Source organism: Mastigoproctus giganteus, chromosome 9 (genome assembly GCF_048544385.1).
Source record: "Mastigoproctus giganteus isolate SK-2022 chromosome 9, ASM4854438v1, whole genome shotgun sequence".
Taxonomy (NCBI): Eukaryota; Metazoa; Arthropoda; class Arachnida; order Uropygi; family Thelyphonidae; genus Mastigoproctus; species Mastigoproctus giganteus.
In genome coordinates, this window is record NC_143583.1 from 220268266 (window position 1) to 220293770 (window position 25505).

Sequence of the window (25505 nt, forward strand, 5' to 3'; positions counted from 1 at the left end):
TTTCCAGACACCATTATATCAGAGCAGATTCTTCCTGAATCTAGTATATACAACTGCAGAGCTTCATGCAATAGAGTTAGATTTGGACAACAAAGAACTAAAAATTATAAATTACTCTACCCAGAAATTTCCTCGGATTACAGAATATAGCTAAATTTCAGCACCGTTTCAAAGCTTGATTGGCTTCTCCTCGGTGGGTGGGTTATTTTACCGCTTTTAACCATCTGACTGAGCCTTATACACTCAGCCAGATTTTATCCAGCAATGACAACGTGTCAACTATTTTTAACTTTTTACACCGTATTAATTTATATAAATGTATATAAATATACATGCCAATAACAACTGTTTATGATATATTCCGATTCCTCCAGCGTATTACAGGCTTTATTCTCTTTGAAATATAATTCTCATCCGGTCCTGTCTCGGGTCCAGAAGAAGATACACTCTCTTTACTAGCATAAATTCGATATCCGCTTCTGCTGGATTCCTAGCCACACTGGGATTAGTGGAAATTATTTGGCTGATGCAGCAGCAAAATCAGCAACTTCCACTAATAATCATTGCCTGTCAGTCACCTAACTCTGGCAAAAATTACACTGGCAGGATTTGTGGAACAGAGAGGCTGCCAATAAATTACGTCAGATAAAGCCTGTAGTTGAACCATGGAGATCTAGTCTGCGCAGGAATTGTAAAGAGCAAGTTGTTCTTCCTCGGCTGCGCATAGCACAGTCATTCGACATATTCGTTTTTGCTGAAGGCCAATTACATGCCTATGTGTGAGTTCTGTAGCACCGTTTTATCTATTAAACATGTTTTAATTGACTGCCCAGATTTTAGCAACGCTTATTTTACCGCTTTTAACCATCTGACTGAGCCTTATACACTCAGCCAGATTTTATACAGCAATGACAAAGTGTCAGCTGTTTTTAACTTTTTACACCGTATTAATTTATATAAATGTATATAAAATTCTGAATGTATATATTTTTAATATATGTACCGCGTTTAAACATTATATGACTTATGATGAGGCAACCTTTTTTTCCAAGGGGTACCAGAATTTATCTGTTTTTATTTATTTATTTATTTATTTTTAAACCTATATAACTATGTCTCGGTGCGTAATACCTTAGCCTTACATAATAGCCTTAGACGCTAATGTGTGCTAATAAATCAAAATCCAATGCAATCCAACTTAGAGACCGTTACTATGGCTTTTTTAGTAGACAAGGTCGTCAGTTTTGGAAAAGGCTATTGACACTTTACCTTACTTAAATCTCATAGTTCTCCTGCTATGCTGCTCTTGCTGTTCCTAAAGTAGTCGACTATGATGTTTATAAAACTAATTCCACAGTTAAGCCTTCTCCTTCACCCACCATCTTTTGTTGATACTGTTCGGATTCGCTTGTCACTGTCAAAGGTGGCCACGGCCGGATTTACGCATAAACGAGACAAGCTACAGCGTAGGACTTCACATTGCAAGGAGCCTCCGCGTCAGTACAAAAAAAAAATAATAAAAAATAAATAATGAACATCAGAATACAAAATAAATGAAAATTATTGTTGTTACCAATATACTTGGTCCTTGAGGTTGGTGTCCCAATATATTTTGTCCTTTGGTCCTTGAGGTTGTCGCAGACAAGCCGTGCTTACTATCTGGGAGTCTAAAACACTGATGGAACTGATATTCGGGTGATATTCAAGTCAAGTGGACCCAATTTCGGCAAAGTCCGGACGGTCTGTGACAGCCAAATCCTCTGCTTGCACCTTCACGATGGTGAGACTGTTACTAATCCTGGGTACAACCTCTGTGCACAAGCACTGTGAGTTACCACTCAGGTGTGAATCAACGTAAGCAGGGGTCGAGGTGTGGTGCCCATACCACATGGAGGAATGCCGCCCCTCCATGTTACCAGGCAGTACTAGGTGGTAGATGACACTTATCAACTGGTGCAATACCACCACTTTGCTTATTGGAGGCTTGAAGTAGTGGAACCCATGTTTAGTCTCTAGAGCTAAGTTCCAGTCAACCATTCCGCATCTCTTCCATCATGCAGAATGACTGATGGCTTTTGAGGTTATGATGAACATCATGGCGAAATCCAATCTTCCTTACATTTCGAGGGTACAGCTCTAAAACGGTGTTCGCAGGCCGGCCGCTAGTTAGTACACCGGACTGAATCTATTGGTAACTCTTTAGGAGACTTCCGGATCAGCTAGTGTATAATCTTTCTACCTCTACTCTGCCAGATAGTGACTGGAGGGAGTCCGAGTAGTGTGTATGCGGGGAGCATTGTCGAGGCCACGTTATGTCAAGGATCTGGCTATATTCTTAGCATGTAATGAATTTCATTCATAGTAATGAAACTTTTATACGACATATCCAAAAATTTCATTACTTCGTATAGCATGTCCCACTTACTTTTTCTTACTATTGAATACACCACGAATTGCCAAACTGATAGAGTAAGCTTATCTGCGGAAAGATCTAAATCTCCCAAACACTTCTTAGTTCATTTCACAAATATACGTGGTCTCAATTCTAATCTCAATGATGCCCATTTCCACTTGCAATCTGACAAACCCAATGTACTTTTTCTGACAGAATCTGAGTTATCAGTTGATTCAACTACTGTTCATCTCAGTTGCCCAAACTATTCGCTGTATGATTCCTTTCGCCTCAAATGTGGTTCTTGTGCATATGTTCGTTCCGATATTCCCTGTCAGAGACTTGGTAATTTGGAATCTCCTCTTTTCGATCTTCTCTGGGTTAAAATCTCTCTACCTCATTGTGTCAAATTCATATTTTGTCTCTACCGTTTTGCCAACTACACTAATCACTTGGAGCCCTTTGACTTCCTCTCTTTGCAATTTGACTTTCTCCAGTCCAACTTCCCTAACAGTGAGGTAATTTCAATGTTCACAACTGCAGCTGGTTTCCGTTTTCTAGTCATACCGACCCAGTTGATAGAGATGTTTAGGCTTTTGCAATTACTAATGACCTTGCACAGATTGTTCATTTACCTACAAGAATACCAGACAATCCTAACCATATAGCCAACACGCTTGATATTTTTCTCACAAACAACCCTTCTAAGTACAAGGTCGAAGTGAGAGGTCCTTTAGGCACTTCAGATCACAACTTGGTGATTGTCTCTTCTCCAATGGAACCTTTATCTCATGGCTATTCCCAACCTCGTGTCGTTTGGTCTTACAAGAATGCAAAATGGGATGATCTGAGAGATTTCTTTAATTCTTTTTCTTGGTTGGATTACTGTTTCAAAACTTCTGATGTCAACGTTTGCTCAGATGGTGTCAGTGAAATTATTCTTGCATGAATGGAATCCTTTATTACACACTCCACTTTAAAATCTTATCCTTTATCTAAACCTCGGTTTTCCAATAAATGTGGAAAACAGAGGTTTAAATAAAGGCAGTTCAAGAGAAGAATGTTGCATATCGTAATTGGCTTGTTTCCAATTCTTCTGTTTCATTTTCTGCCTGCACGAAAGCGCGCAACAATTGTAAAGCAGTTATTAACCAGTCCAAACTAGATTTTGAACAGGCTAAGAGTAAAAAACTTGCTTCTTTCCCTAATGGTAGCCGAGCATTCTGGTCTCTTGCCAAAGCTATTGGCCGCAACTTTAGCCAATCTCTGCTCCCACCTCTGTCAAAACCAGATGGTTCTGTTGTCACTTCAGCCTAGGATAAAGCTGACCTGCTAGCATCCCATTTTACTTCCAACTCATGTATTGGTGATCTTGGAAAAACACCTCCAACCATTTCCAAAACACTCCATTCAATGCTTCCTGTGGTCTTCCGTCAAAAGGATGTCAGTAGGATATTGACGAATCTTGATGCTAAGAAAGCTCCAGGTCCTGATGGTCTTCTCCACTTGTTCTCAAAACCTGTGCTCCTCAACTTACTCCTGTCCTTTGCCGCCTTTTTTCGCTTTCTTATTACAAAAGTGTTTTTCCGTCTGCTTAGAAATTTGCTCATATCCAACCAGTTCCTAAAAAGGGTGACAAATCCATCTCATCCAATTATCGTCCCATTGCAATTACTTCTACTCTTTCTAAAGTAATGGAGAAATCAATTAGCCGCCAACTCTTAAACTAACTAGAAACCTTCTGTCTGATCAACGATCGCCAGTATGGATTCCGTCAGTGTCGATCCACTGGTGATATTCTGGTTTATGTTACCCATTTATGGACAAATTCAATGGAAACGTTTGGTGAAACACAAGCAGTTGCTCTTGACATATCAAAGGCTTTCGATCGTGTTTGGCATAAAGGTCTTCTAAACAAGCTTCCATCTTATGGTTTGCCAACTGTTTTTGTAATTGGTTATCCAGTTTTCTCTCTGATCGCTCACTGAGGGTGATAGTAGATGGCTCTCGTGTCTTCTAACTTCTCCACTAATGCCGGTGTCCCCCAAGGTTCAGTTCTTTCCCCCACTCTTTTCCTTCTCTATATCAATGACCTTCTTCCATTGACTGGAAATCCTATCCATAGTTTTTGCTGATGATAGCACATTGCATTCGACTTTCCATTTTGAGAAACCTTGCCCTGCTTGATCAGATTAAACTTCCTTCTCGAATATCTACTACCAATTCCTTAAATGCTGATCTCCAGATAATCCTCCAGTGGGGCAAAGACAATTTAGTTGATTTCAATCCTTCTAGAACTCAGTCTTGTCTTATATCTCTCAAAAAGAATTCTTCTGCTCCTAAGCTTATGACACTTTGGTGACACTCCGATTTCTAGGCAAAACGTTATATATCTCTTTTGGGATTGTCTTGACTTCTAATGTCTCTTGGCACAAGCACATTGCAAATATTGCTTACTCCGCATCTAAAAAACTTGGTTTTCTCTTTCGCTCTCGGCGTTACTTTTCTTCCAAATAGCTGTTCACTCTGTACAAATCGCAAATCCGCCCCCCTCTATCATAGAGTATTGTTTCCACAACTGGGGTGATGCTCCCAAAACCACTCTCAGGCTTCTAGATTCCATTCAGAAAAGGACAGTTAGGATAATTAATGATTCATCTCTAACAGAGTCTCTCCACTCGCTGCTCTCATAGACTTAGTGTATCTGCTGCATGCCTTTTCTACAGATACTTCCATGGGTACTGTTCTTCTGAAATCGCTTCTATAATTTCCGCTGTCTCTTTCAAAACAGTCCGAACACGTGCCGCCACCAATCAATCTATTTACTGGCCAACTTCAAGCTCACAGAACCAACCTTTCAACTTCCTCGTTTATTCATTCAACTGCCATTTTCTGGAACAACCTTCTTTCATACGTATTTCCTGAAAATTACAGTCTACAGAAGTTCAAGTCCAATGTCAACAAATATATTCTTTCGTCTAGTCAACCTCCAACCCAAGCACGGTACTCAGTACTATAGGCTCTAATACCTCTCGTGTTTGGGGTTTTCAAAAAAAAAAAAAAAAAAAAAAAAAAAACTTGGTTATTTTTGCAATGCGCACTTATTTTTGAAATCAATAAACTACGAATATGCCAACGGTAAGCGTCAAATCGGAGATCGTTTACTTAGTTATAGAGGAAAGTGGGGCAAAAACGGATAGCTATTCTTTTGTCAGTAAGACAGTACTAATGATAGTACGCTGCTGCAACAGGATCCAGAAAAGTTGAGCAGATGGGGCTGAGTGGTAGCAACTGAAGTTTAACTTGAAGTTTAGCGTTACCCCAGGAGGTAACGTATCAACTGTGTGGTACTACACTGACAATGGTAGAGAGTGAAAAGGACTTGGGGGTAATTGTGCAGGCAGATATGAAGTTTTCTGATCAGTGAAGACGGTCTCCAAGAGTAGCTCATGGTGTCTTGTCAATGATATACAAGAATTTTTCTGGCACTGATAAGGAGGTGATTATCCCCTTGTATAAGGCAATGGTCAGGCCACACCTTGAGTACTGTATACAGGTCTGGAGGCCTTATTTGAAGAAGGATGTAGAGCTGTTGGAACGAGTACAGAGAAGGGCAACAAGATTAGTGAACAGAACAAAGGCTTAAGTTTTGCAAATTACAGTGTCTGGAGACTAGGCACCAGCGAGGTGATCTGATTGAGGTGTATAAAGCCTTGAATGGTTTGAGCATGCTTAATGCTGATGGGATTCTTCCTCCTGCTTAGAATAATCGCCTGAGAAGGTATAAATTCAAATTGAGGAAAGACAGATGTTGGATAGATGTACAGAAGTTTGCCTTTAGCGAGCGGGTGGTTGATTGCTGGAACAAACTTCCATCTGTCGTTGTAGAAATTGATATCTTAAATAGGTTCGAGGCAGAACTAGACAAACATTTGGAATGAGTGAAATGAGAAGAGTGTGTTTTGTTTGGCTGATGCTATATAAGCTTGCTTTCTTGGATAATGTGCCTTCCTAATGCTAATGCTATATGAGCTCAAAATGATGTTCTATCAAAATTCTTCATTTCTTCAAATTGTTTTTTGCAATGAGGAAAAAAAGTAAAAATATTGCTTTCAAAATCTTCAAATTACTTTTCAAACCATTCAAATGACCATATAAGTTGGCAATATTCTGTTGTTTGCCCTGCAGATTTAAGTTCAACTCATTCAAATGGTTGGTCATATCTGTTAAAAATGCAAGATCAGATAAAAAGGTGGGATCTTGAATTTGATTTTCAAGTTCTGTTGTGTCAGGCTTCACTTTGTTTTTAAGATATTATTATTAGGTATTAGGTATGTTCGGGGTCTGACGGCACCTGTGATTTCTCCCATCTCCGCGTATGTTCTCTGTATCGGACAAGCCAGAGATTTAAAAGTGTGTGGGATATGTACTGTGTAGTTTGTTGTGCCCATTGTTCATCCGGCCTGTTAGCCGCCGTGCCCCTAGTGAGACCCGACGTTACCAATACCCGCCACAGGGAGGCCGGCCGGGTGTTACCAGTATTTGTACTCTGGCTGGTCTTGCCACTTACTTTCCTGGGATTTCAGTGGCTAGGACCAAAAAAAAAAAAAAATAATAATAATAATAATTATAATAAATAAATAAATCGAGGTTGATATTAGTGATACTTAGCAAGTTAGTATTAATAGTATGCGACGTGGGGCTGTGCCGTGAAAGTGAGTTTTAAAAACACCAAATAGGTTCGGGCAAGAATTTTGATGTTCTCTTTTGATTTTGAAATGTAGGGCTAAACGCTGTGCAAGACAAAAGTTTGGGGGAAGGATGAAGACTGGGGGAAGAAATTGGAAATAAGGGGCCGACAGAGTAGATAGCCCCTGTAGGTAGTGAGGCATGCCCGTGCCCCACCAGAGTGAGAAAATTGGGGAGGCAAGGAGAGGCAAGCCTCTCCTCCCCAGGAGTTTGGAAAGAAAGATCCGCTCAAGAGAGTGCGGATTTGGGTCGCCAATAGGCTGTTCCGGCGGAAGAGTGCCACCGTATGTCGTCTCCATCAGTTTGCAGGCCCTAAAAAGCTGGCTGTTGAGTCTCATCTAGGTGGGACACTAATAGGAGGTTAAATCTGGGATGTCATCCTTCCAGACTGCATGTGGTCTGAGTCCTATTTTCTGGTCATTATCTTGGGGTCATAATCAAGTCTACTGGCTGTCATTATGGGGTTTTATCCGTTTTATGGGAATTTTTTCCGAATGGCAGAAAAGCGCTCCAGACATTTTCTGTCACTTAACCAGCGATTATCAGAATGGAGGAGCAAATCGCCATATGTAGAATCCATTTCGCTCATGAAATCCCGAAATTTACGATGTGTCAGAGATCTATAACCTCCTCGTATAATATTGGTTACTTTTACAGCTACTTTCATGGCATTGACTCGAAATTAGAGATTTTCCACTGTGTAGGGCAGTTAATATTATTTTGTTTCAATAGTCTACAAAACCAGATTCCAGTCCCCGTCATAGCTTTGGCCCCATCAGTGACAATGCAGGAACATTTTTCGAATCCTCCATAGTTTATAACGGAGTTTTGAACTGCTTCGAAAATATTAGTACCTTTAGTAGTCTCATGCAAAGACTGAGCAGTTCTTCATTAATAGTAAAGTCCTCCTGAATAAAAATTAAAAGTTGACTTACGTCTGCTTGATCAGTGCGTTCATCCATACACAATGAAAAGTACCCACATTTTGCCATTGAATCACACAGTTTTTTTGAAACTCATTGATCCATGTGTTCTACACGTATTGCGACGGGCTGATGAGATAATGCCACTGTTTCGAATTTCTCGGCTAATTTCGGCTCATTCAATTATTTTGCCATTTCAATTGCACATTTCTTCACAATCACACCGTCACTAAAAGGCTTTTTTGCTTTCGCTAACTCTAATGCTAATTTGTACGAAGCGTCAAGACTAGAACTTTGTTCAGAGCTAAGTTTAGCAAAAAAATTCGTTTGATGCATCAATTTCTTCTTATATTCCGCAATAATGGTGCTTCTTGATTCCTCAGTATACATCTCAAATGTTTTACTGTGTAATGTAGTATAGTGTCGTTTCACATTATACTCTTTAGGCACCTTCAAAACTTGCATGCAAACAAGACATTGAATTTTATTCTTGTTGTTTGTAATCAAATAGTTTGATTCCCATCGGCTTTGATACACTCGTTTTTCTTCTTCAAGTTTTCTTTTCTTGTGAGACATGGTTGTTCGACGATAAGTAGTAATTTATTGAGTAGAAGTGAAGTGTATTGAAGATAACACGGAAATCAATCGCAATGCGTATGTAGTAATTTGGTGAGCCCCGGTGACACAACCTTGGTAAACGGATGAACGAACGACACTAACGACGGGCGACCCGCCCCGGAACATGCGCGTTGAAACGACACATTTCGCGTGTAGAGGCTAGGTTTGCACTCGCAAGTAGTGTTTTGCGAAGAGAGTTTTATTTTTTCGCGCGTGAAAATCAAAAGGCTTAACCCACAGGAGGGCCGCACTAAATCGTTCCATGGGCTACATGCGGCCCTCGGCCCGTGGTTTGGAGAGCCCTGGTTTAGACCAATGGTTCCCAACGGCAGTTCGTGGAAAGTTTTACAGGGAATTTGCACTAAAAATTCTGTAATGGCGTCTGCTGAGATTTACATAGGTATATTTTTGTAAACTAAGTTTAATGTTAATTTGTGTGGTTTGGTTCAAAAATTATATTTAGTTATGCTTTGGTTCATACACCATTACATAGCGAGCAATATCGCTTATAAATATCACAGTATCGCCTATAAAAACGTAGTACTGGAAACGTTTTTTAATAAAAATTCAGAATTATTATACGACTTCAAGGAATATAGGCTTAGTGGCTCGCAATAATAATATTATGTTGAAAAGGGAGTCAAAAAAGGTTGAGAACTGCTGGTTTAGACTGATGTTACACTTATAGAAATATCAGTAAATAGTGCAATATTCGGCAAAACCAGTGTCAAATATAAATATACATCAGTTTTATCGTATTTTAGTGTTGGCGAATTTATTTTACATTTTTTGTGTGTATACGTACTGTGATTGTTGTTGGAGTGCTTTTTTTACAATACAGTACACAGTTTTGTCACATAACAGTCTATCTCCAGCCAGTGTCTTAATTTTAGCGCCTTTCGTGCTAGATTTGACTTCCTCTTTTTTTTTTAATCTAAAACGAAAAATTACAAGGATAATGGTGAGTTATTACTATGCTAACAAGACACATCTAATTTGCAGATCCTTTGATGCTCACGTATGATGTTCTAAAACTGATTTTATTTTCTTGACCAGTGCATTGGGAGGAACCCATCCTGTAATTAGCGTTTAGCCCGTGGTGTACAAAGAGCAGAATAAAGCAATGACCAGGAAGTGTAAAGCATCTACTTCAATCACCCAAAAACATGAAGTTTTGTTAAATTTATGGTTTGGAGGTTAGCAGTATCGGGATACCATCTGAACGGAGTGTCGGCATGGTAGTTTTACCTCGTGACATCATTCAAAACACCATTCATATTAGGGTTTAATTTGAAAGTGTCTGCAATACTGCCCAGACAAGATAGAAGGGAGTATATGATGAGAGCCTTGTAGATCAATTCGGCCCTGGAAAGATTGTGCAAGGCTCAAGGGGTAGAATTTTTTTCAGCCTTGACTGTACTTGTTAACAGGAGAGACTGCTTCTACAGGGATGGGATACACTTAAATAGAAAGGGTCCAAGAATATTTGCTGATGCTATCGAGGCAGTGTTAGGTGGGTCGGAAAACGGCTAGCTTGGGGACTAATAGATTAACAGTAGCCACTGGCAGAGGTGAAAGAAATTCTTGCACTGCTTCTATTGGAATGAGCAGAAGCCTGAAAAACAAGATGCAGGATATTTCAGAGACTACTGGGAGTCATTGCAGTACAAGTAAACACATGGGTTGTGTTAGAGTAGCTAAGAATAGAAACAGGTGCATGTATACTTGCGTGTATACCAATGCTAGGAGTTTAGTAAATAAATTTGATGAATTTCAGGTATTGCTCAAAACATCAAAGGCAGATATTGTTGCGATATCAGAGACGTGGTGTCACACAGATATAAGGAATGCAGAACTGGAATTTGGGGAGTACAACGTCTACAGAGAGGATAGACAGGATACGAAGGGAGGAGGGGTTATATATTAGTTAAGAAACACATAAAATCCAAGGAAGTGAAGCCAGTCGACATCGCTGGACAGTGCAGTGTCGAGTCAGTTCGGTGTGACATAGTAATTGGGAGATCCAAATTGAGAGTAAGAGTGTGCTATAGGCCTAATGACTCTGATGAGTATAATAAGAAACTGTACAGGGAAATAGAGTGAGCCAGTAAATCAGAGAGTCTTATAATGGGGGATTGTAATTTCCCAGATATTGACTGGAATTTGGGGGCTGGTCATTCACACACACACACTAGCAAGGCTTTTGTGGATTTATTGGATGATTGTTTTCTACATGAGCATGTTCGGGAGGCAAATAGAGGGAGCAATACTCTTGATTTGATCATCAGTAGTGATTCTTCATGCATAAGAATCTGTAGAAAAATGAACCACTAGGTGGCAGTGATCACAGTGTGTTGAAGTGGGATTTACTCAAAGAGGTAACTACCATTAGGGATAAAGGGAAGGGTTATTGCTTTCGTAAAGGCGACTAGGATGGACTGAGACAGTATTTAAATTCTATAAAGTGGGACCAACTTAAGATGTTGCCAACAGCAAATTCAAACTGGGAAGCATTCAAAGAACTTATCTTGGAAGCTACTAGGCTTTACATACTAACTAAGAAATATTGTTCAAGGTTTAGGCCTAAATGGATGTCAGATGAACTAATGAGACATATGGCAGAGAAGAAAAATGCATGGGACACATACAAATTAACACGTGACACAGAAGCCTATGATAGATACAAGTTGATCTGTAACCAACTTACAAAGGAGGTTAAGCAGGCGAAGGCAGATTACCAGAAATCTTTGGCAAGGGATGCAAAGAAAAACAGCAAAGAGTTCTTTACTTATGTAAACTCTAGAAGGAAGGGGATGAATCAGATTGGTCCACTTGATATCGATGGGTCAACTGTTGATGATCCTGCTCAGGTAGCTAACAAACTAAATGAATATTTTGCATCGACATTCACACATGAAGAGTTATTCAGCGAGGGGAATGCCAGAGGTGTATTCAACTCTGGCAGTAAGCTAGAGAATCTTGTAATAACTGAGAGTGAAGTGGAGGAGAAATTGTTGAAGATAAACACAAGAAAGGCACCTGGGGAATGCCAGAGGTGTATTCAACTCTGGCAGTAAGCTAGAGAATCTTGTAATAACTGAGAGTGAAGTGGAGGAGAAATTGTTGAAGATAAACACAAGAAAGGCACCTGGGGTGGATGGAATCTATCCAGTTATATTAAAGGAGGCAGCAAAGGAAGTAAGCAAACCCTTAGCCATAATTACGAGAGCTTCCTTGGACTCAGGGGAGGTACCCACAGACTGGAGATGTGCAAATGTGACCCCAATCCACAAAGGAGGATCAAAGGCTGACACAACTAATTATAGACCTGTGAATTTAACTTCTGTTCCAGGAAAATTAATAGAGGCACTGGTTAAAGAAGCACTGCAGGATCATATAGACAAGACTTCAGTTATAGCTGACACAGCATGGTTTTGTTAAGGGGAAGTCTTGCCTGACCAATTTGATTGGATACTATGATGCAGTCACAAAAGAACTGGATGGAGGGAATAACTTTGATATTATATACTTGGATCTTAGAAAGGCTTTTGATACTGTTGCACATGGAAGACTGCAGCACAAATTGGAGCATTGTGGCATTGGAGGCAAATTGCTGCTATGGATAAAGGGGTGGTTGAGGGGGAGAAGACAGAGAGTGGTAATCAATGGACACTGCTCATCGTGGACTAATGTTATTAGTGGAATACCTCAGGGTTTAGTGTTGGGTCCATTATTGTTTTTTGTTTTTATAAATGATATTGATGATGGTATATCAAGCTTAATGTCCAAATTTGCAGACGATACGAAGGTTGGCAGGGTTGTTAAGGACACTACTGACACAATGTTGCTGCAACAGGATCTGGAAAGGTTGAGCAGATGGGCTGAGAGGTGGCAAATGAAGTTTAACATGGACAAATGTAAAGTACTAGCTATGGGAAACAGCAACCCCTGAGCAACGTATCAACTCTGTTGATACGTTGCTCAGGGGTTGCTGTTTCAGTCTCTACCACTATCAGTATGTTTCCCATACTGACAGTGGTAGAGAATGAAAGGGACGTGTGAGTGGTTGTGCAGGCAGATATGAAGTTCTCTGAGCAGTGCAGACGGGCTGCAAGAGTAGCTCATGGTGTATTGTCCATGATATATAGGAATTTGTCTAGCAGGGATAAGGAGGTGATTATTCCCTTGTATGAGGCAATGGTCAGGCCACACTTAGAGTACTGTATACAGGTCTGGAGGCCTCATTTCAAGAAGGATGTAGAGCCGCTGGAACGAGTACAGAGAAGGGCAATAAGATTAGTGAATGGAACAAAGGGGTGCTCTTACGAAGAAAGGCTTAAGTTTTGCAAATTACAGTGGAGACTAGGCACCAGCGAGGTGATCTAAAGCTTTGAATGGTTTGAGCATGCTCAATGCTGATGGGATTCTTCCTCCTGCTCAGAATATTCATCTGAGAGGGCATAAATTCAAATTGAGGAAAGACAGATGTAGGATAGACGTGCGGAAATTTGCCTTTAGCCAGCGGGTGGTTGGTTGGTGGAAAAGACTTCCATCCCTTGTCGTGAAAGTTGATAGCCTAAATAAGTTTAAGGCTCAGCTGAACAGGTATTTCGAACGAACACAGGGGTGAAACGGAAGTGGTTATTTATTATTATTTTTTTTTTTTTCTGGCTGATGTTGCATAAGCTTGCTTTCTTGTATCAAATGGCTATACTAATGCTAATGCTAAAACATTGTGCGGGGAGTGTGAAAAATTTTAGTTTGTACTGTTTTTTTTTTTCTTTTTGTCCCTAGTAGTATTTTCTGATTTTATTTTCTTGAGGTGGATTTGATTGCGGGTCTGTGGTTGGGGACTCGGTGCATTTCCTCTGGGCTGCGGTGTTCCTTGGGAGAATGAGAGTAAAGGTGGTATTTGAAGATAGCAGCTTGTGACGTCAAAAAAGTTTATGAATGTGTAATTAGGCTTTCATTTTGAATTGTGGCTGATGCTATGAATTGTGGGTCGAGGCTCCGACGCCGGCTCGCAAACGAAGGTCATTTGCACCGCTAAAGTCATAATTTAAGTTTACCAAGATTTCTTCTTTTGGCTCCACCTGTTGGAAGCTATCTGAAAAATTACTTAAAGTGTTTATTATCATCTCTGCGGTTAACAGAGAAAGTTCTGCAGCTGTTATCAAGCATCATGTACTATTCTGTGATTCTACAGTTTCAAGCTTCTCAGAGCACAAAAAAATTTACCACCATTCTTTTCTAACTTGTGACATAAATGCTAAAGATGTAAGTGAATTTATTATTCTAGTTTTCATTAGTTTACATAATGGACCATTCACAAATAATGAATATGATCCATGACGATGGTGATCGTCAAACGCCCAGTTTTAATGTTAATATATGTTACTCATTGCTGCAGATTTATTTATTTTTTTATTATATTTTTTACTATTCTTTGAGTTTTGTTACAATTTGACAGAACGATTTGTAATTTTATTACTCTGGCATCAGTAAATTTTTTTATTGAAAATTTGCTGAAGGATCATTTCCTTCAAGATCAGAGAAAGATATATGAATTTCAAAAAGTTTTTCTTGTCTGCACCTTTTCTTTTTTCTCCTTTTGTGCTCAGTTAACAATGAATGTGCACCTCTGAATAGAGAAGTATGCATTGGTTTGATTTATGTGCATAATGTAATGCCAACTTTGTAGTAATTGTGTAATAAGTGATTTTACTATTCCATGGAAGCGAATTTATTATTCCAGTTTTCATAAGTTTACATTAAGGACCATTCACAAGTTACGAATGGTTCATAATGTTGGCAATCGTCAAACGTTTTAGGAATTAGTTTTTCATATTTTTAAACAATATTTCAAAATGGAACAATGAAAAAAGACCGCAACTTGATAAGCTTCCTGATCCTCTCTCTTTTTTTTTCTCTTTATCATTCTGTCTGCTGGCATCCTGGCCATCAAAAGGAAGACCTTTCCTTGAATTGGTTGCGGAATTTAACTTTTGCTTTTTTATTTATTTTATTTTATTTATTTATTATTATTTTTTTTTTTACGTTCTGCCCCCGGGCTGGGGCTCCCGAAACCAGGCCTGCTCCCTTTCTCACACTATATGGTTTTTATTTTTTAAAAATTTATCTATTTATTTTATTTATTTATTTATTTTGTTATTATTATTTTTTTTTTTGCGTGTGTGTTTGTGTTGTTCTAGCAATCCATCCTGGATTGGGACTTCCCTGGACCGGAAAAATCCTCTTTTTTTCCTTCCGTCTTTCATCTTATACAAGTTTTCTTTCCTTCCTGGGGAACGAGTTCCCCAGGGAGGAGGAGGGCATGCAATAGTAAAGGAGGCCTTGCCCTCCAACTGCTAGGGACGAGTACCTGGAGGCAGTCGTCCAGGTGAACACTGCTTCCAGATAGACAAAAGGCCAAAACTCAACATCACACTACAGAACTCACACGCCGACTGGGTAAAGTACCTGCCCGGCAACCCAAAGGTCGCGGGTTCGATTCCCGCCTCGGGCTTGGATCAAAGTAGTGCAAAAACCTTGGGAGGTGCAATATGGCCACAGAAGCCGATGCGCCAACAACTACCAAATCAAAAAAAAAAAAAAAAAGAACTCACACACAAACAGTTTTTCTTTCCTGTCACTTTCTCCCGTGCGGGATGAAAAACTTTTTTTTCTCTCTTGCCTTCCCCTTTCATCTGTCTTCATCTAGCATGAGATATTCCTAATGTGAGATGAATTTTTTTTTTTTTTTACACGACACTCACTGGCCTTACCTTGACAGAGTGTAAAAACTGAACAGAGCAATGAGGCTGAGCTGAACTTTTATTCTAGGAGCCGCCCATACAAAAACACACAAAAAAGAGCTTCCTAATCCATTTGATTGTATATCAAAATCCAAAAATATTTAAATATTTATAAATTTTTAATAAATTTATATTTATTCTAATATATATTTATATCTCTCTATACATTAAAAAAGTTTACCTCCTAGTGATATTTATTCGAGCCAATGGGAGAAGATAGGGAGGCAATTACGTCACTACAAATGCAATTAATTATTGACAACTGCCTCCACCTCGTGCACCTCGTTCACCACCTCGTGCATGTGCATCATTTGATGTTCCTTTGTAAAGGTTTTTGTACATTAAAGAATATTGTATATTTGTAAAATAGTTTAGTATTTTATAAATATTTTAATCCTTCTCCTTCGGATGCAACAATATTCCTCATGCATTATAGAACCCGAATCAAAAAAGCCTTTTCCTAAGTGACCTATGTAAACGATAAATAATTACAGTGATTTTTATTCGAATTTGAGAATGCCGCGCACTACTAATGCGCAGGTAAATGATTACATAGGTCATTTCCCGATTAGATATCGATCATAGTGACATAGTGATTTTTGCCAGGTGGCATCGGGGTCTCCCCCAACTCCGGGTTTTTACTCTGTGTTGAATTTAATACTCTGCGCAAGGCAAGGGTGTGTGTTTTGTGAAGTACTGTATTAGTGTGGGTTGTGTTGTTCCTCTGGCTACTCGGGTACCTGTGGAGAGCCATTAACTAGGGAGGCGGACCAAGACGCATTAGGAGAGAAGAAAACTCTGGTGGGGCAAACCCTGGGGTAGCCTAGGCGTCCAAGGAGATAAAAAAAAAATTTTTTTTTTTGGAAAGTAGATAATGGGAAGATAGGAAGAGAGTGGAATAAAAGTGGTAGAGAACAGAGGGGCAGTGTTGAGGCACCCGCCTGATTTGAAAGGGTACAGGATGCCCAGGTCCAGAGAGTGGGAGTTGAATGTGGGTGGTGGGTGAGCCACCAGGCGAAGGGGGGGAGGCATCCAGGGTGGGAGAAGGAGACTCAACAACCCGAGGTGGTAAGAGTAAAAGAACATAGGGAAAGAGATCCCTATGGTGAAGCGTGTTTTTTTTGCAGCTGTCCCACACTGTCCTGGGGTTATCCAAATGGCCAGTGTTAGCATCCCACACCATGCCAGCTAGAAAAAGCTACAGCATGGTGTCAGCTTGGATAACCATGAGACCCCTGAGGGCCTGCATAGCCATCAGTCTGCTCGGTCAAGAGGCTAAGATAGAACATGCAATTATTAATAACTCTCATTCACTCAACATTTACACAATTTTACTTTTAGTTTTTTCTTACACTTTCTATTTTCTTTTATTATATTAGATATCGATCAGTGCGTTTCAATAGGTGTCTTTTACGTAGAAAAGATTTGGCTTACTTCGTCATAACTCTACATATTAAGTAGAAAAGCGTGCGCAGGGGTTGGCGAGCAAGGGGCGGAACCCCCTAGTTAATATTAATAATATTATTATTATAATTTCTCGTTTTTTATTGATTTTTGTTTTTTCATTATTTTCATTCAATTTTTAATTCATTTTAAAATTAACGATAGTAAAAAAATATTACTGGATGTGAATTGAACCTGCCCTTCAAAAAGCGAGTGTTATAATTGATTTTATTTATTTATTTTTTAGTGTTAATTACCCAAAAAATGTTTTCGGAAAAAGAAACTCTCTGGAGCAGAAAGTGGGAAAAGATTCATTTATGGATAAATACAAAGGCAATCTCAGAAAGTTTTTTAAAAAATCAAGTGATCGTGAATGTGAGCCTTCAACAAATCAAGCAGAATTCAACCACAACGTTGAAACTTATGAAATTAACGATCATCATAAAGATTCTGTAGAAACTGTAAATATAGATGGTGAGAAAACGAATGAAAGTAGTGAGAGTCACCAAATAAGTCCAAGTTCAAATATTGAAAGTGCAGATATATTGGAACAAAATTCTATTCAGCAAGCTTCACTGTTGGGGGGGGGGGGGGCTTTTATTTTATTTAATCTGTAGCCCTGTATGAATGCCGATGTTCTTATTTGAACCCTTACTTTATTCTCTATTCCTTACCCCACCTTCCGCATCTGACTCGTTTATCTCACAGAAGAAATCGGGTTCTTGGGAATTTCTATATCAAGCCTCACACAGCCCTCCTTCGGATTGGGCTGTGAGTTCAAAATGACTAGTCACAATTTCATTAAAGACTATATACAATTCTTTATTACACATATATATATACAGGAAAAGAATTTAAGAATAAGTAAGCACATATTATAACAAGATAATGCAACATCTATGGTACATTGTATGAACTAATTGGTTATGTAAATTTATATTTATGTACATTACTTATTTAGCACAAGGATATTAACACCTTTATAAATTTCCATTATAATAACATCTCTAATGTATAATCAATTTTTCCTTGGGATCACACTCAAGTTCCACATTCAACTTTCTTATACAATCCTTTCTTCTTATATAGCAATAACCCCGGGGGCTCACATCTTGTGAGTATGGGCTTGGCACACCCAGGGTCCTGAGCTGGATATCATCATTCTTCTCTTTCTTGGTGATTCCCTTCTACTTTTGACTCTCTCTCTCTCTCTCTCTCTCTCTCTCTCTCTCTCTCTCTCTCTCTCTCTCTCTCTCTCTCTCTCTCTCTCTCTCTCTCTCTCTCTCTCTCTCTCAGGGTTACTCGGGAACATTTTTTTTTTTTTTTCCTGGTGCAGCATAAGCCTCAGGCTTCCTTGCATCATATGGATATTAATAATAATAATAATAATAATACTAATCACAAAAACCTCCTCTGGATAAAATTTCATGCTACAATTGAAACCATCTTTAAACTAGCGTTTATCTTAATTATCTGGTTCATACCAACACTAAGCAAAACTTTCTGACTTGGTCACCATAGTACATCTGGATCATCATATACGTATAATAGTATTTACCTTTATTATCCCCTTTGATTTAACCCGTCTAACATTAGCTACTTTAAATCCATTTATTCATACTTAGTTTGACCACCACCATATATTCTCCGTTCATTGCCATATTCTAACACCCACTACTCTACTCATCTACATACATATATCTTAGTGTATATTTCCCATATGACCTTCCCTTATAATTCTCTTATTGGTCCCTATAGTCCTTCTGATAAGTTAATATGTGCTTAAGCTAACTAGGCACTTACTTCTAATTTCTGGCGGGATGTCTCCGTTAGAGCCTTCTACCTTCTCCACATTCAGGGCTGCTATCCTCCGCTATCCAGAGCAATATCTTCCGGCTTCCAAGAGAAATATCGTACGGCATTCAGGACTGCTACTCAGCTTTCGGGATCTGCTACTCTGCCAGTCAGGACCGCTACCTTCTGTTCCAGGCCTGCTATTTTGCCTTTCAAGACTATTTCTGGGCACTATCGCCTTCCTCGGTGGACTCGATCATTATGTAAATCTTCTCTCAGTCTCACCGTTTACCGAACTCACTTTGACCACCCCTTCCACGTTCATCGTTTATTTTCTCACTCCCTTACATTTCAGATAACTTTACTTCGACTCTTTCCGTCAACTATCACCTCACTCTAGTTCACTCAACTCGTTCTCTATTTTTTTTTCTCCGATATGACTCTTTTTTTTCGCGCGCTCTCTCCTTTTGTTCCCCGAACTCTACACTGCCCCTCAAGACTGGCACGCCTCCCCCAAGGACTCCAACTAATCTTCCCCTACTGCTAAAACCTTTCTCCCAAGCTCTCTCCCTAGTGCGCATTCCTAATTCTCTCGCTTAAACTACCCCATAATTAAATATAACGTTCTTCTATTTTAATCTTACTTTGAGAAAAAAAAACAAAAACAAATATCTTTATTTTAATTAATTTGTAAGATTTTACATCTTACAACAGGATTATGAAGATGTTGGAAAATGGCCTGAAAATACGAAATCCATGACGGACTTGCTAATAAGAATTGGTCTGAAACTGGAAAAGTAACACCAACAATAAACTTTACCAGATAAAGAAAGAACCAAAGCTGTGGCTCTCAGGCTTTCTACGAAATAGACAAGAGGAAGAGGTACTGGCAAGACTCAGAATTGGACACACTCATCATATCAATCTGTTTCTGCTACTGGGAGAAGATCCACCCGTGTGTTCATCCTGTGAACAGGATGAACACGGGTGGATGAATAGGCAGTTGGTATACTGTCACGTGGGGACGACGGCCTGGGACGAATCGCAAGTTCTTGTGCTTGTAGCAAGCACCTGTCTAATACTGAAATCACCTAATAATAATAAAAAAAAGGGATGGCAATTGCTTAATGAGATCAAGGGCAGTCTGACAAATGTCATTCCTGGGTGGAAATATATGGAATAAACAGTTTGGAAGAACTCTACTGTAATGCAAATTTCTACGGCCTCTAAGGTGGTGGTAAGTGGCATAGCTTGGAAGGAGGGTACATTTGCCCACAAGGACAGCAACTCCTTCACAGGCAGGCCCAATCCCAACTGTCTTTGCGAGTAATTGAACAATTAAGCAAGTACAGGTCCCTCATTTGCCTTTAAATAAGTTTCCTTCAAGCAAAAGCAAGTTGGCTCATGTTTAAGCAGAAGAGCCTTGATATCATCACTATTTCGATGAAATCCACGACAGTTCCATTGTAGAAATCTGAATGTACCCATTATTTAGCTTTGTTGGGTCCACCTGGTGCTTTCTAAGGGCTCGGTTTTCTCAGTCCTAGCTTTATCTTTCTTTCGGAAGAAAGGACGTTGATCTGCGTCCATATCTTCTTCCACTGCAAAGAGTTCTGGGATTTAGTCGTCCAGTAACTCCTTATCCTGTACATTCGTTGTTTCTTGAATTGCAGGTGCATTTCCAATATTTGTACCCTTTCTTTACCACTTAGTTTTGGTAGTGGTAGAGCATTAGGAGGTACAGAATTAGGAGTGGCTGCTGTGTTTTTTGGGTAGGCTTTTGTGAACTAACAAATAGCGTGCAATCAGAGTAAATGTTTTGGTGATGCAGTCATCTCAGTTTGTCTACGAAGGCTTCCCGTTATTTACTGGTTGGATGCGGTTTCTGGTCTCCCTGATAGAACATGTTCAGCTGTTTTTATGTATATTATATTGTCACTGACTCTGTCATCAAATTTGGCAATCGCTTTTTCAGTCACTTCTAATAGAGATAGAAGGCTGAAATTTTGTACATATTCCTAATTCGCGTGAAAAAGAATTCTATCAAAATTTCAGCTAAATCTATCAAGCGGTGCTATTTACAGCCATTGCATGTCATATATTGGCAATCTGGATTTATACCTGACCCGTATTTCGGACCGTCCCCCTACTTCTTATATGATTAGAAGGGTGTAATTTTGTAAACAATCTGTTTTGACGTAATCATACTTTATTTATAAAAAATGTATGAAAATTTCTATTGATAAAAATTAATAAAAAAATACAAGAAAATAAAAAATAATATAAAAAAAAAAGTTTTCAAAATATACATTAATTTAAAGAGATCATTTACAGGGAACCCTAATATCATAACTTTTTCATAATTTTTTTGAACCATCAGCACAGATCTTGGTGTATTGAGGGTACTTTTGTGTATGAGCAAAACGTAGTTGTTGGATGTTAATCTTTGCTATGGAATCTTTACCCCATTGCTCAAAGTATTTATCAAAAGAAAGTGTGAAGGTAGTCCATGGGGGATCTGGATCTTTTGATTCTAGCAGTCTGATACCAGTAGGCTGAATTGTTCTGGGTTTATTTGCATAGTGGGTTTTTCTATTGAGGATCATGGAGTGGCCAAACAGAATGAGTAAGCAGGCTTTTAATTTTAGCTGAGTAGTTCATCAGCAACATCTGTCTTTCTTCTGATGCTAAGTGGGGGTTCGTGAGCCTCAACATAAAGACTTCGAACTGGTGATGTTCTGTATGCACCTAAGAGAAAAATGTTGGATGGGTGCAAGACAGGCTAAGGTGCTCTCCCTAGCTGAGTCATAAACAGGTGCTCCACACTCTAGCCAAGATTAGGGATTTATATAAGTGGAGCAGGGTATAACGATCTGCACCCGAAGATGTACTGGAGATGACCTGGAGTATATTCATTTCCTTTGCGCAAGTGGTTCTTAGATATTTTGTGCTCCTGGAAGTTTAATTTATTATCAAAAATTAGCCGTAGGAGACGAATACCATTCACGATTGGTAGAGAGTGATTGGCCAAGTGCAAACTCAGGTTCAGGATGCATTCTGTGCTTTATGTAGAAATGTATGGCTGTAGATTTGTGGCTTGAGTCCCTATCCATTTTGTGCCATCCATAATTCAATCTTATTTATGGTTTTTGTAGATGCCTCTTGATATAGTTCATATTCTGGGAATGGCAGCAGTGGCATAGCTACCATGTAGGCAGGCTAGGCAATCGCCTACGGGTCCGGAGTTTTGGACTAATTTTATTCAATTGTTTTCACATTAATTTGTGACCTCCTTAGTTATGTGTTTGTGTGTGGAAAACAAATAGGAAAGGTATTTAAAGGGTAAGTATATTATAGCCTAGCGAAACTTTATGTATCACCTTGGTCTGCGACATGAGATCACTTTTGGGCTTGGGTGTATTCCTTGGGTGAACAAAAGACAACTAAACTCCATTTCGTTTGAGAGTGCAGTGGTGGGGTGCTGGTGCTTGGCAAGACTGAGTTACACAGGAACATTTTAAGGTTAATTTACCTTATTTTGTTCCAGTGGGGTTCAGCAAGTAAATTCTACAATTTTTACTCTATCTAGAGAGCTGAAACTCGCTATAGCTGGAGCCAGAACTGTTTTCTTGAATTTTCCCACTTTAATTTTCAGAAATTTCTATTCAATTTCACGCAAACAACAAAAATGTGACCTCAAGTATGCATTTTTTTAGGCCTTTTTCATTAATTTTGCTAACACCGGCCCTAACTAACTCAGGGCTTATGATACACGATACTTGATTCGTTTGTTGATACAGAGAGAGTGTGCGCCTTTCTGTTTACAGAGAGGAGTGTTTTCATAAACAACTTCGCTCTTCATGAGCGAAGCATGAGAACTGTTTGCGTCAGTCCTCATCAGCACCCCCACCACTGTACTCTCAAATGAAATGGAGTTTAGTTGTCTTTTGTTCACCCAAGGAATACACCAAAGCCCAAAAGTGATCTCATGTCGCAGACCAAGGTGATACATAAAGTTTCGCTAGGCTATAACATACTTACCCTTTAAATACCTTTCCTATTTATATTGAGAAGGCAAAACAAACAAACAAAAGACAAACACAAGCTACTATTAGTTGCCATAAGAAGCAATAAAGCAAAACAGTAGCAACAACTGTTTCTGAAAGGCGAAAAGATCGTATTTCCTTTCTTCAATGTGTATTGCATCTATTAACAGGAAATCAAGTAAATTCATCTACTGGAAGCCACACTGGAAACAAATATATTTACTTCCCATCACCTCTTGTTTTACTGTGGTTTTTGGCAGATGTGCAATTTCACACAATCAAGCCAATGACTGTTAAATGTGGTGCGGTTTCTTGTATTCTCTCTATCTTGGGATCTCCTCTGACCGTCCCGGAGTATAAACAAAAAATTTGTTAGTCAGAATGCTGCCCACAAATGGCACCAATTATCAACTCTTTTACTGTCCTCCTTATTTACATTGTGTTCAGATAATCCACTGCGAAAATTCGAAAGTGCTACATCAATTAGGAGCAAAAACCGTTTCCCCCAACATAACAAATTACTTTAGGTACAATAAAGGATGACTACTAATGATTTTACTGGAAGTATCCACAATAAAACATCTGTACAAGATGAAAACATGCGGTCACTTGAAAGAAAGTAACCATAGTCACTTGCATTCAAGGACAAGCTATACAGTAATGTTTGAAATTTATAATGCTAATTTTTCCAGAGGGATTATAGTGGATTTTTTCTCAAATTCGCACTGGACCAAAATCGGACTTATTAGTACTCCCACATCCTAGGATGAACTGACTAATTAGAACTTCAGAATCTGTGATGAAACGTCATGCACACTGACATTGTTGGCTACAGCAATTATGTAAAGCAACAAAGCAAAACATTGTAGCAGAGCAATAATGTAAAATATTGTTAGAAAGTAAAAATGCTAAATATTGTTTTCTAAAACAATTACAGTAAAGCAAAGTGGATTTTTTTCTCAAATTTGCAACGGACCAAAAATCGGCCTTATTAGAACTTTGACATCCTAGGATGACGCAGACTTAGAGCTATAATGCTATTTTTTATTATTATTTTTATGTTTTTGTATGGGCGGCTCCTAGAACAGAAGTTCATCTCCGCCTCGTTGCTTTGTTCAGTTTTTACAAGGCCAGTGTGTGTCTTGTAAAACGAAAAAAAAAAAAAAAAAAATTATTACTGCCACATGTAACTTCACATGTTTTAGTGTCTTTTGATGTGTCTGTTCCTCACTTAATATGCATGTTGAAGGAATAAATCCTTCAATGTGCATATTAAAATAGGCAAAAAGCACACCTATTAAAAGAAACTGAAAAATAAATAGGAAAATATTTATTTACAATGTTGGTTTATATGGTTGTCAGAACTGACAACATCAGGTTGCCAGTTCTTTGTGAAAGAAAAACAATTCAAATTGATAAGTGCTAAATATATATATATATCAGTAAAAACTTCAAACAGGTTTAATATCACATCAGGTATCATCTGTAGCTTTAAAATGATCATCATCAATGGTAGTATAGATGTGGCCTTCATTACTTAAAAATTCAACTGCCTCCCTGTGAAAAGAAAAGAAAAAGTTTATGTGCTGGCTGCACCACAAAATATGATAATCCTATAAACAAGCACTGTAAGGTGGAAACATCAAATGCATGTACGTATTATTGATGACCACCTGTCTCATGTCAGTTTTCTTATTTTTATTATTTATTACTAAACTGAACAAAATTTCTGTTCTCTCTCCAGGCTTTAAATAATGTACAGTAATACCCCGAAGTTACGCGATAGGTGGGTCCAACGAAAATCTCTTAAGTCGAATTCGCGTAAGTCGGGGTACAACTTTGCATATAAATACATATAAATTTTGTTTAATTGGGACCAAGGACTAACAAAAACACTAGTTTAGAAGAAAAATATTAAAAAATTGCAGTTCTTTATACATATTAATACAAAATATGCATTAAAAAAAATAAATGACTTACGTAAAAAAGTTATTTCGATGTCGATGGCTTCATAAAATCTAACAAATTCGTCTGACGACACAGCACCTTCTTTTTTTCACGCAGAATTTCTTCGTAGCAAGCTAATAATTTTTTTATTCCTTGCTTTGTAGCTATAACGCGTTCTTCGTTGGAGTCTAATGTTTTCTAAAATTTTTAAGCCCTTTACAATTAGCCGTTTTCAATTTTCAACCTGTCAAGTTTGCAATTGTCATGTGCTTTTCACCGTTGATTCATTTAGGCCGGTAGCACGTGCAATATCACATGGTCTTTCATTTCGGTCAAAGCGTTTCACAATTTCATATTTTTTCTCTATCGACATAGGCAGACTGGCCATAAGCCTTACCGGGGAAACCCCGGTGGGCCGGTGTGGTCCGCCTCTGTTTATCGATAATTGCTTTTCTTTTTCTCTCTGAATCTGCAGTGTCTTCACCAGGATGCTTCCTTTTCATCAATTAGGTATTTAAGTATTTTACTCATTTTTAGGGAATAAAGCACAATTACAAAACGAGGAGGCATGCTTGATACGCATAAACAAAGTTGCGCGCGTGTAGCAACTGAATAAACAACACCATAAAGGCAGAGATACACTATTAACACCTCACATTTCTAGGGGTTACTACCATAAAACAATAAAAATCCAGTTGCGTTTCTGCTAGTGGAATCTGTTATAAACTGGTAGTAAACTCGATCTAATTGCATACATATAGCTGGAATTGTGTTGGTT

General features: G+C 38.7%; 1 protein-coding gene across 1 annotated transcript in view; it reads right to left on the reverse strand.

The window, feature by feature from the left end:
* Positions 1-24127: 24127 nt before the first annotated feature.
* Positions 24128-25505, reverse strand: part of RPA2 (Replication protein A2) — a 382124-nt gene continuing 380746 nt past the window's right edge. Inside the window, exon 8 of the mRNA XM_090381178.1 lies at positions 24128-24337. Coding sequence (XP_090237304.1) covers positions 24253-24337 — 85 coding nt within the window. The 3' untranslated portion in view covers positions 24128-24252. The remainder of the gene's footprint in view (positions 24338-25505) is intronic.